This window comes from Gadus macrocephalus, chromosome 8 (assembly GCF_031168955.1).
Source record: "Gadus macrocephalus chromosome 8, ASM3116895v1".
NCBI lineage: Eukaryota > Metazoa > Chordata > Actinopteri > Gadiformes > Gadidae > Gadus > Gadus macrocephalus.
Window position 1 is genome coordinate 13,301,582 of NC_082389.1, and position 12,430 is coordinate 13,314,011.

Genomic DNA, 12,430 nt, shown 5'->3' on the forward strand with positions numbered 1-12,430 from the left:
CTCTAAAACGGTATTAGAAAAAGCTGTTTCAACTGACGACCTGAGGATGTCACCAAATTCACATGTCTGACTTCGACACATTCTTCCTATAGGAGACTCGAGCGAGCAAGTTACAGGCTAAGTGCTCGTTTAATATGAATATGTAATAGGTTTTAGAATATTGGCATCAAAATGTGTCTCTCTAAGAAAGTGTATCATGCCCTTACTGATAATAACCCTAATCCTATTCAGCCAACAGGGTTGAAAGCTCCAGCTCCGACATGTGAAGCAATTGGTTCACTTTATTATTGTTATTGTAATAATTATTTTTATCTGTTTCCGGCATTGGGGCCGAAATCTGTGAAAACCGTATGGAGTTTGGTTTAATTATAGGCTAATTGATGAATATTGGAAATAAAAAAACATGAAAACGCATTGGAGAAGATGCTCAGTGAAGCCCTCGTCCAATAGATGTAGGCGTTTTAAATGCACAACCCTTGATTAACCAATCATAGGAAACCTTTTACGGTTCGGTCTAAAATGATTGGAGTTTGAAGGAGCGAGAGGTCCGTCATCGCGCCATCGTTGAAATGTTTGGGGAAGACAGCTAACAGTCGGTGAGAGATAAGGAAGGGACTGAGTTATGAACGCTATGATCGTAGTTCGACCTTGTTTTCTTCGGTGAATGGTTAAACTAATACCGTGCGTTCAAGCTCAATGGAAAATCATGTTACAACTGCGACGTTTTTCTGTTCCAGGCTTTGCCGCTGTTCATCCGAGCGATGAGATGTCAACGGACTGGGTCCATGCTCTTATCTTTGGCTTCTACGATTCCAAAATCCGAACCGTTTAGGAATATTTTGAATTGTATTGCAACCGTATTTCATTGTGATTAGTAAAGTCACGACTGTTTCTGGAGCAGAGGTAACGTCAGGCCTATATGTTTGACGGCTTTCTGCAATATGAGGAAGCAATTGGTCGAGTTCCCTCTGTGATGCTATCGAAATCTTAAAAGATAATTGCCACACATTTTGGACCAAATATGTAAAAGCTATGGCCCGTGGGAAACACAAAATGATCGAAGAAATATCCGTGTCAATATCGCCTTGAACGAACTCGAAATCCTGCGCTTTCTCTGCGAAAACTTCTGCCTGAGTTCATGGTGCATCGGTTACATCTCGATCGGATTTTAACCCGGCGTTGACTGTTCAATGGAAGTATGTTCCCAGCTGCCGGTGTTGCCTCTAGACAGGCCGGTTCCCCAGCATGTGCTGAGGCGCAGAGGAGCCATCAGCCTCGGCACCAGCTCTGCTCTGTTCGGAGGTCCTTCTCCGAGGCAGCTTTGCAAGGTGAGTGACACACACACACACACACACACACACACACACACACACACACACACACACACACACACACACACACACACACACACACACACACACACACACACACACACACACACACACACACACACACCCCTTTAATAATCAAGACTTTCGTAGATGATGATGAGGCGACAACGAAATTGTGAATGTTTTGGTTTTAGATTCCTACTATGATATGTTCATATTACGACTGTGAACTCTGCCTTCACACATGCAAATTGTTGTTGTAACGAGGACCGACTTCCGGTGTTCGTCCCCGGGGGTCGTACTGTGTATACTGTATACACAAAGCACACTCGCTGTATACACGGAGAAGTGCCTCGTTTAACATATAAGGACCTCTGGCAACATCGCTGTAATATCTGGGCTACTTCCATTGGGTGTGTGTTCACTCTCGGTCTTGCTAGTGAGTTCGACCCTTTATCACAGTAAAGCGCTTTATTACACGTTTATAAGTACAACACATCCGGTTCCCTTTATGAAGTTCACCACATATGTCACTGACTGAAAGGGTAAGATCATTTTTGCAGAACCATGGACTCAAGCACCAGATAAATGTCTACCTGGACCACACACAGACACCCTTGAGAGTCTGTCTTGATCTTCCCAAAACCCTTAGTACTAGGATCTGGCAGATGAAAAGCTTTGAAAGTCCCTGTTAAGAGGAAGGAACTCTGTTGGGGAACTAAAACTAGAAAAACAATACGCTAAACGTCAACCACCTCGTGGCTGTTCAGATAAACCAGAAGAGCCACTCATTTGCATGAAAACATGTTTTGCATGGTATTTGAATGAGTGGGGAGGCTCTGCCTGAGTTTGGTCAATAGTGTACTGTGGAAGCTAGATGGGCCCGATCTTGGATCTCGATGGTTGACTAAGACCCCACATTGATTGTTGACAAGTTCTATGAGATGAGATGTAAATAAGCCATGATTTGATTGCAACTCGTCCTTTCTCGAGCTGTACAAGTGTTTAAAAATTGGGCATCCATTCTATCCAAACAAGTGATGAGCAGCTCCCATAGATGTCTTTGTTTTGTCAAACACAAGTAAGCGCATAAGAGCTGCCCTGGCTAGGCACTTTCTATTCCAGATGGCTCACCAACTGCCAAATTATGGTACGGGAGTAGACCATGAGAGTGGGTGAGTGGAACACATCTTGACATAAAAAACTTCAATATTAACCTGGCGTCCCGGAAAACTGTCTGAATCCTTTAATCAGTTTTTTTTGTGAAATGCTAGAAAAGCATCCTTCTATTGTCGTCGTCACTTGGGTGCCCATTTATGATAAAACGTACAGGAATAAGTCATGCTTTGGGGGGCATTTGACAGTCAAATCCCAAACACTAGCATCCAAACACTGATACACCAAAATGTATCATCCAACCAGTTGCTAGCCAAACACTTTCTGTCTGTCCTGTCACAAACCTTTCAATCAAACAGCCATGGTTCAGGGAACACAAGGGATGATCAGGTGCCCAACACGCCTTGCCCTGGTTGTGAGTCTTGTGACTGAACCAATGATGATTGGGCTGCTAACTGATGTAACACAGAACTGCTGCAAACACAGTAAATCCTTAGAAACCTGTGCAAGGATGTTTACCCCTCAATACCACCACTGCTCCGCACAAATTAAATGGCCACAACTTCGGAGTGGACCGAACATCGCATAGACTTCCCAGCACTATCATCGAACGGTTTCCAGAACTACATACTGTACGCCCACAGATCACATTACGGACCACCACTGCAGTAAAGGAGAGCGAGAGAGCGCTTACTGCGTTCTGTGCTGTACCTCACCGTCCGTCCCTCTCTCCTCCTCAAATACATTTCGATTTATCTGCTGATGCAGACATGGATTTAATAACTGGAGATGGATTGTTTGTGTTGTTGAGGACACGCACACAGACTGACAAGACAGACACACACAGAGCATGTGGAGGCCCCGTGTGCGACCACCCAGCGGGGGGGATGTGGGTCAGCCTGCAGCGGTATTCCATGATAGCACCATCAGGACTGTTAGTCCTGCTGTCCTCTTGTCCTGAAGTGCCCCGTGTTTGATGAAACCGGTCGGTCTGTCATTAAAATCACATTTATTTTAACAGTTGATTCACACTGCTTGTTGCGTAGTTGAAAGGTTTTCTTTTTTATTGCATGATTGACCTGGTTATTTTATTAAATAGTTATTATTTTTTGTAAACTGGCTGTGTAGACCAGTTATTAAACTGGTCTTGTAATAAAACGGTTTGTTTTTTCTGTTTAACTGTTGTTAATTTTTTTTATTGCCTTGTTTCCTGCTTTTGCTATGTAGCAGTAGAGTAATACAGTAAGCAGTACTGCATTACAGTAAGTATTGCAGTAGTGTGTCTGTCATGACAATACCTCTAGCTTGCCACCGGGGGAGCTGTTGGCTGTGGCCCCTTGGGTTGGCCACCACAGCAGGGGTTGTAGCCATGTCTGTCTGACACACTTCAAATTGTGTTCTCTCTTTTCTAAACAAATCCCTGCACACACACACTCAAACCCAAATGTCCTCAGTCTACATTGAAGCATCCTTAAGCAAGATAGCCTAACCCCTACCTGCTTGGAGCTCACGTGCATCTAGTTGCATCACATTATAGTGTTTGCTCGGCCGACTACGTTAAACAACCGATGGGACCTAGGGCTGTTGTGTTTCTCCGGCCGTGGTCGAAGACGGTTGGTTTAGCAGTAATGACCTGCTGTTTGTTTCAGAGGCGAGGAGGGGTGTCCTACAACAGCGCTGATCAGGCGGTTCTCTACCTCCACCTGCTCGGTAAGTGCCGCTCCACCCCCTCTCACCTCCGCCGCAGGCGCAGAGGAAGCACACACAAGCACCTGGTTTTGTTCCTTCCTGTGTTAAGATTTTTTACAGTGGCTAGCCCATAAAGGAAAGGGCTATCTTCATTTGACCACAATTGTCCAACACCACACTCATCTGCACACTTACACTGATATGGTAAATAATTACGTTGAAAACCACTTGATTGGCATTGAAGATAAATGTACATAAATAAAGTGAAATAAAGTACTATGAAAGGTAATTTTTTTTTATAAAGTACATAGCCACTCTCGCTATCCTCTCCTCTCTCACCCATCCCACTCTCCCCCTTCCAGGTGATGTGAAACAACGGGGCCCGGGGCCGTCGGAACCAGTGCGTGGGGCCCCTCACTCCCACGTCAAGGTCGACTATCAGAGGTTTCACTGTGAGTAGACATGTGATGGCTACCCCAATGTGATGGTTACCCCAATGGTACTTTGGTTTTCGTTTATTTGCTGGTTGGCCAAGGATGGGAGTGGTCCTTGATTAATGCTTGAAATTATTTATTTCACATAATATTGACATGGTCTACATATAAAACGCAACCACTGGACAGACATAGCCTAAATAACAGCCTAGCTACAGAACTTAATGCGATAGCTAGCAGCCAACAAGCACAACTGTTATTAACACAAACAAATAACCCCTTCTGTCTTCAAGTCCAATGCACTCAAACATGAATTATAACCTCCCTGTGTGTATTCTGTCTGTTGCATTCAGCATTAATATGTGGTTGCCAGGTATCAAACTTAATTCTAGTTCTACTTTTAAATGGTGCGGTGACTTGGACTGAAGCCCCTGACACACCTGGCTGAGCAACGGACAATGTCGGGCTGGCGTTCAGTATCTGCGGTGTGTCGCGTACCGTGGGCACTTGGATTGGCTGTTAACCTTAAGTGAATCGATGCACGAAAAGAGAAATGGAAGTGGGCAAAGCAGCAAATTACTACAAATTACTTACACAAAATGATCGTCTCATTCTTCCACTTCATCTCATAACCCTAACCCTAACCCTCGTTAGCTGTTGTCTTTGCGTTGTGTTAAAGTGCATCTTTTGGCCAAGGCACAGGCGAGGTGGGACGTTGGTTTTGTGTGTCCGGGCCTTAAAGGGTTTTTAGAGCAGGCCATTCCAAATGTCCACAATTTATGGATGCTTATTAGAGAAAGTTTGATAACCCCTACCGGCTTCTCAGTACCTGTATTCACTGTCGGTCGCTTTAGGGAAAAGTATCTGCTGAATTATAATGGCAATGTGTAAAATGGTAAAGAATACGGTAGGGTTAGCTGATTGCTAGCAGCCTGGTAGCCCCAGCCTCACGTGTCGGTGTTGTATGCCCAGGTCTCCAGGGTCCCGTACGGCCAGGTGCCAGGGGCCTCAAGAGCCACCGCAGACGGCTCAGCTTCCAGAGGGGTCTCAAGAGCCGCCACCTCCTCCAGCGGCCCTCGGGCCCGCAGCACCTCCTCGACCAGGTGTACAACTGCCAGGTCAAGGTGTGTGTGTGTGTGTGTGTGTGTGTGTGTGTGTGTGTGTGTGTGTGTGTGTGTGTGTGTGTGTGTGTGTGTGTGTGTGTGTGTGTGTGTGTGTGTGTGTGTGTGTGTGTGTGTGTGTGTGTTTTTTGTCAATGCAGTTTTACCAAGGCTGCTCATGCTTCCCGCTGCTTTCTTTCAGTGCATGCTTGACAAGGTGGACAGCTGGGACTTCGACATCTTCATGTTTGACAGAGCTACAAATGGTAAGCGTCACCATTGAGCTCTTAATCTGTCTGTCTGTTGGCCCCACCTGCTGGTGGCTCTGTGTGATTGCATCAGCCTACAAAGACCCTGTTACGAAATGAACAAGAGTAGATTAAGCGTTTTCCCTAATTAACTTTAGAGGCTTCGACTGATGTATACGGGTGAAACTCGAAAATATATAAATATCGTGCAAAAGTTTCTTTTATTTCAGTTATTCAACTTAAAAGGTGAAACTAATATATTATATAGACTCATTGCATGGAAAGTGAGATATTTCAAGCCTTTCATTCGTTATAATTTTGATGGATATGGCTTATGAAAACCCCAAATTAGGATATTACATGAAATCAATAAAGGAGTTTAAATACAGCGATGTTGGCCCTTTGAAAAGTATGGTATGGTAAAGTACTCGTATCATGCATATGTACTGAGTACTTGGTTTGGGCCCCTTTTGCGTGAATTGCTACCTCAATTCGGCGTGGCATGGATGCTACCAGCCTGTGGCCCTGCTGAGGTCTTATGGAAGACCAGGATGCTTCAATAGCGGCCTTCAGCTCTTCTGCATTGTTCAGTCTCATCTTCTCTTGGCAAAGCCCCATAGATTCGAGTTGGCCTGTCAATCAAGAACAGTGAATCCCAGGGTCATTGAACCAGGTTTTGGTAATTTTGGCAGTGTGGGTATAGGGCCAAGTCCTGCTGGAAAATGAAATCAGCATCTCCATAAAGCTTGTATGCCGAAGGAAGCATGAAGTGCTCTAAAATGTCCTGGTAGACGGCTGCGTTCACACTTGACTTCAAGCATCTTGGATTGTGTGCCTCTCCATTCTTCCGCCGGACTCTGGGACCTTGGTTTCCAAATGAGAGGCAAAATTTTCTCTCATCAGAAAAGAGGACATTGGACTACTGAGCAACCGACCAGTTATTTCTTTCTTTAGCCCAGGTAAGACGCTTCTGATGTTGTTTGTTGACAAGAGGAATATGACATTGGAAGCCCATGTCCAGGATCCGTCTGTGTGGCGGCTCTTGATGTAGTAACTCCAGCCACAGTCCACTCCTTGTGAAGCTCTCCCACACTTTTGAATGGCCTTTTTCCTGACAATCTTCTCCAGGCTGCGGTCATCCCTGCTGGTTGTGCACCTTCTTCCTCCACACTTTTCCCTTCCACCTACATTTCTATTAATGTGCTTTGATACAGCACTTAGAGAAAATCCATCTTATTTTCGATTGCCTTGTGAGGCTTTCCCTCCTTGTGTGTTTTGGATTAAACAGCTGATTAGAGTGTGACACTTTGATCCTACAATATTGAACCTTTTCACAATATTCAAATTGTCATCAAAATTATAACAAATATAGTCTTGAAAATATTTCACTTTGTATGTAATGAATCTATATAATATATCAGTTTCACCTTTAAGTTGAATTACTGAAATCAATGAACTTTTGCACGATATTCTATTATTTTGAGTTTCACTTGTATTTCAAGTGTTTATTAGGTTTCCGTCACTTAATGCTTCTCTTGAAGGACCTATCCGTGGTAGTGGTCTATGCTAAGGAGCTTCTCTTTTACAGGAAACGGCCTGGTGACATTGACCTTTCACCTCTTCCTCCAGCTGGGACTGACCCGGCTCTTTCGTCTGGACCCCATCAAACTGCGTAGTTTCCTAGGTACCTAGGTCGTCTTAGTGCTGCCCCCTGCTGGGGAGCCCAGTGGCCGATGTAGATGTGTCCGTGCAATTCCCTTGAATTTAGTTTAGCTTCTATTTACATCTTTAATGTAAAAAGTGTGAGTATAATCTGGAATTAAACTGAGATTATGCGATGGTTGGGGGCACAGCTGTACATGTGGGACATCCCTCTCATGGACACTGTGTTTAAACCAATTAAAAGTCTAATAATACTTCCAGTACACAAAGTTTAAGCTTGCATTTGGCACACACCCCACTCGTCTACTCTGTCATTTCAACTACAACAGGGTGCTAATTTAGAACAGGCTCCTGTGTAAACTTGTCGAGCCTACCATGACAAATGAGGAAAACCCAACCACTAGTGCTCTCCCAGTCTGCCCGCACACGCCACTGGATGAGCGCTTCTTCTGTAATTCGCTGTTGTTGTTGTTGTTGTAATGTAGTCATGGTGCAGGAAGACTACCACCAGCGGAATCCCTACCACAACTCTCTCCACGCGACTGACGTCACACAGGCCATGTACTGCTTCCTGAGGCAGCCCAAGGTGAGCCCACCCTGGACCCGGCCTCGGCACTGGGTCCTAGCGGGTCACTTCAAACGTGGTCAAGCACCCAGTATGACTAAAGGGGACACTTGGACAAGTTTATGCCTGACCGACCGACTAGTGCAGATGTTATCATCTGTGGACCCGAAGGACAGTTTCAGTTTGTTTGTTCACGGCGGGACCACCCACCGCACACTCAGGAGAGAAACGAAAGGGTTGTACGTTGAATATGATCTAAGGTGTAATACATTGTGTATCCTTGTTTTGCAGCTTGCCACAACGCTGAGCTCCTGTGATATGCTGCTGGCGTTAGTTGCGGCGGTCACCCACGACCTGGATCACCCCGGGGTCAACCAGGGCTTCCTGGTCCGGACCGGACACCACCTGGCTGCACTGTACAAGGTAGGGAACCTGTGGAGTGAGGCACACGCACTCGCACACGCTTGCGCACGCACACACATGCATACACACAAACAAGGACAGGCATACAGAAACAAGAGTCTCGCACGCACGCACGCACGCATGAACACTGAGATGCACACACGCACTGGGAAATTAATAGTGTGATGAAGATGTGTGTTTGGGCTTGATGTTGCAGAACTCCTCTGTTCTGGAGAGCCACCACTGGAGGTGTGCTGTGAGCCTGCTGAGGGAGTCTGGGCTCCTGGACCACCTGCCCATCACTGACCGGTCAGTCACACTCATGCTAATACCATGGGTATAGTAGTTCTTCCAGACCGTTATTGTAGGCGATTCAGGTTGATTTTTGTAGTTTGGCCTAATCTATGTTGTAGTCCTTCTAGAATATTTTGTTGTTCCAGTGGGTGAACTTGTAGTTCTGCTAGATGGATTTGGTAGTCCTATAGGGTAGATTTGTATTTTTGATTCCATTGTCGATGCAGGCTCAATTTGGAGGAGCGACTGGGCTCTCTGATCCTGGCCACAGACATCAGCCAGCAGAACCGCTACCTGGCCCGCTTCAGGGAGCACCTTGACCGAGAAGACCTGAGCATGGCTGACCCCAGCCACCGTCACCTGGTCCTGCAGGTATATCTTTCACTCCTCACCCACTCATTCTGGCTCTAGCTCTGTCTCTCTCTCTCGCTCTCTATCTCTCTCTCTTGCACTCTCTTTGGCTCGCTCGCTCTAATTCGGTCTTCCCCGTCCCCTCCTCCTCACACACTGTTAGTGGACATCCCTGAACAACATGCCTATCCTAACATGCTCCTTGATGACGTGTGTGTGTGTGTGTGTGTGTGTGTGTGTGTGTGTGTGTGTGTGTGTGTGTGTGTGTGTGTGTGTGTGTGTGTGTGTGTGTGTGTGTGTGTGTGTGTGTGTGTGTGTGTGTGTGTGTGTGTCAGATTACCATGAAGTGTGCAGACATCTGTAACCCGTGTCGAGTCTGGAGGCTCAGCTCCCAGTGGAGCTCCAGAGTCACAGCCGAGTTCTTCCACCAAGGTAGGTGTGAATGTGATGGGATATTGGTGTGTGTTTTGAAGTAGGCGTGTGTTGGGTCTGAAGCAGTATTTGTGAATGGTTTCCTAGGCGACGTGGAGAAAAAACACGGAATGGCAGTCAGCCCCCTCTGTGATCGACTCTCCGACAGTACGGCACACATTCAAGCTGGTATGCACACACACACACACACACACACACCCTCACACACACACACCCTTACGCACACCTTAAACTCGCACATTCTATGTCTACATAAACACACCAGCTCACCGCCTCCACTCTCTGAGCTTCAGTGCTGTCCTCCATCAGGTTTCATCCGCCACGTGGTGGAGCCTCTGTTCAGGGAGTGGTGTCGCTTCTCCTGCACCAGCCTGTCCCATCGCATGCTGGCCCACCTGCAGACCAACCTGGACCGCTGGACGGACCCGAGCCAGCACCCCGAGACCCCCCCCTAGAGTCCTACCAGCCTTCCTAGACCCCCTCCCAAGACAAAGGAACGTAGACCACCTCTGAGAGACATGGGCACCTTCCTGGACTACCTCCGTGACCACTTCCCTAGAGACCTCCCTAAACCCCCTGCTAGCGACATGGGTACCTAGAGAACCTCCTGGAGCCTAGACCACCTTCTAGGATCCTCTCTAGACCACTTCCCTAGAGACCTCTCTAGACCACTCCCTAGAGATATAGGAACCCATACCACCTCCACCGTAGAGACCTACCAGCCTCCCTAGACCACTCCCTACAGATATAGTAACCTAGACCACCTCCTAGAGACCTAGGACCCTTCCTAGACCTCCTCCCTACAGATATAGTAACCTGGACCACCTCCTAGAGACCTAGGAACCTTCCTAGACCACTTGCAAAGCTTTTACCTCAGGAAAGGAAAGCCTGTGGAAATGCGTCTCTCCCTTCTCTCGCTCTCCTTCGTCTTCTTACACTTTTATTCTTTCTTCTTATTCTCTGTCTCGCTGTATCTCTCTCGCTCTCTATCTGCCTTTATCCTGCTTCCTTTTCGACGCCACCAACTAACCAATGACTACTTTGTTATTTCATTTAATCGTATTTATTACATTGGGACGTATTCCCGGAGTACAGTTACATCGATCATTTCCTACCTTACCAAAGTACTACGACAATGTATTCAAATTTAAGGTAATCCATGGATTACTACGTACCACAGTAATGCATAGATGTATTACTATATTGTGATGTTTCTGCTGACATATTATTTATTGTTGTGTGATTCAAGCTCTGGTATCAAAATGTTTCCTTTCGCTAACCGGAGCTTTCACAGGATTTATTGGGTCATTTCGTGGACTTTGAGGATTTAAGATAAGTTCCCACATTATCCTGAAGAGTTCAGAAACGGGGGGAAAATTGCTCAGACAGATTTATTTTATGTAGCGCTATAATTTAATATTGGAAACCCCAAATATGTAGCCAATGACGAAGAAGAAACGTTGAACATGAAGATTGTTCCGGAGACCCGTGGTGGATGTTTGGAATGGGGCCAAGGGCGGGCAGACATTTTGTTACATGCTAATTTAACTTAATTTAACCAATGGCTTAACTCGCTATTGGTTCTGGGGCAAAACGGTGCACATTCAGTCGAATGAATTACCACTTGCATAAAATGTTTGCTCTTTTGCTAAGGTAGACAAGAAACGCCATTCGATCGAGACGATTTCCTCTTTATTTGTATTTTTTTATGGGTTTTTGGTTGATCGTTCCACTGTGAAAATGGACATGACTGTTGAGTTTGAATTACTATATTCTTTTAATTGTGTTTTCCTTTTTCAAGGGCACATCTGTCATGTTTGGGGGGGGTGAAAAATAACAATATTTACCAAATAATGGTAATATACGTCATGTGATATACCATCATGTGAAAAATCCAACTCTTTAAACCTGTATCTGTCACATTAGAGTGTTACGTTTTTAGCTTCTAAATGTTTGTATTTAACCGTCATTTCTTGGAAGAAACACTTGTTGCATTACATTCAGTTTTTCTTTTAAGTAGTTAGTCATTTTGCTTAGGTGGGACTATTGTTCGTTCATCAAGATGTCGTGAACTCAAATCTTCCTTCAGTGGAGTTGTGGAACACAATTTGCTGTACTGGCTGCTTTCACCGGTACTGTTCTATTGAAGGAGAATTTGTTAATGACGATGGGTAAAAACATGGAGGTCAGTCCGTTCTTGCAAGCATGATTAGGTTGCCAAGTGGAAACTTCCATTAAACTATGCTGTTGCTGACAATTCCCCATACTTCAGATGGGAAACCCAAATGCACCAGCCATAACTGTAGATAGTCAATACACAATTTCTGACAATTTTAGGAAGCCAGACCACAAACAGACTTTTTCATTTTTTGTCATAAAAGTTATGCTTTGTTTTTTGTTTAAAAGGCAGTTGGGGAATGGATAGGTGGATGTTAAACTATGCACTAATTTCTTAAGTGACCAAACAGATTTTTGTCTTAGTAAATCATTCACATGTGTACCGTTCGGCTTTTTGACATCTTTCATGTTGGTTTTTCTTTGTTTTCTTTAGACAACACAAAGTTGTAGAAGGACGCAGGTGCTTTTCATAGTAAAGTGAAATTTGTATTTTCTGAAAATGCCAAGACTTTTTGATGCAAGTCACCTGTGTGAAGGAACTTCCATGACAAACTATTTTGTGAAAATCTTGCCAAATATTGATATTTTGCTATATTTGCCAGTTATTAAATTTTCAATAATAAAATGAATTGACTCTTTTGCGGCATAAATAATACTTAACTACACTGTGATCCAAGCCATTTCAGCA

At 45.0% G+C, this 12,430-nt stretch overlaps 1 protein-coding gene across 2 annotated transcripts; it reads left to right on the forward strand.

Moving 5' to 3' along the window:
* The first annotated feature begins 494 nt into the window (after window positions 1–494).
* Window positions 495–12,371, forward strand: LOC132463203 (high affinity cAMP-specific 3',5'-cyclic phosphodiesterase 7A-like). Of its 2 annotated transcripts, XM_060059171.1 has the most exons (14): window positions 495–596; window positions 738–1,328; window positions 4,097–4,157; window positions 4,499–4,588; window positions 5,543–5,694; window positions 5,873–5,936; window positions 7,507–7,602; window positions 8,066–8,166; window positions 8,437–8,568; window positions 8,765–8,856; window positions 9,069–9,213; window positions 9,528–9,624; window positions 9,712–9,792; window positions 9,934–12,371. In XM_060059171.1, the coding sequence occupies exons 2-14, from the start codon at window positions 1,191–1,193 to the stop codon at window positions 10,077–10,079; spliced, it is 1,395 nt and encodes a 464-aa protein (XP_059915154.1). In that variant the 5' UTR covers window positions 495–596; window positions 738–1,190; the 3' UTR covers window positions 10,080–12,371. The 2 variants fall into 2 exon arrangements, with proteins under 2 accessions (XP_059915154.1, XP_059915153.1); XM_060059170.1 differs by having other exon boundaries at window positions 550–1,328.
* The last annotated feature ends 59 nt before the right edge of the window (window positions 12,372–12,430 follow it).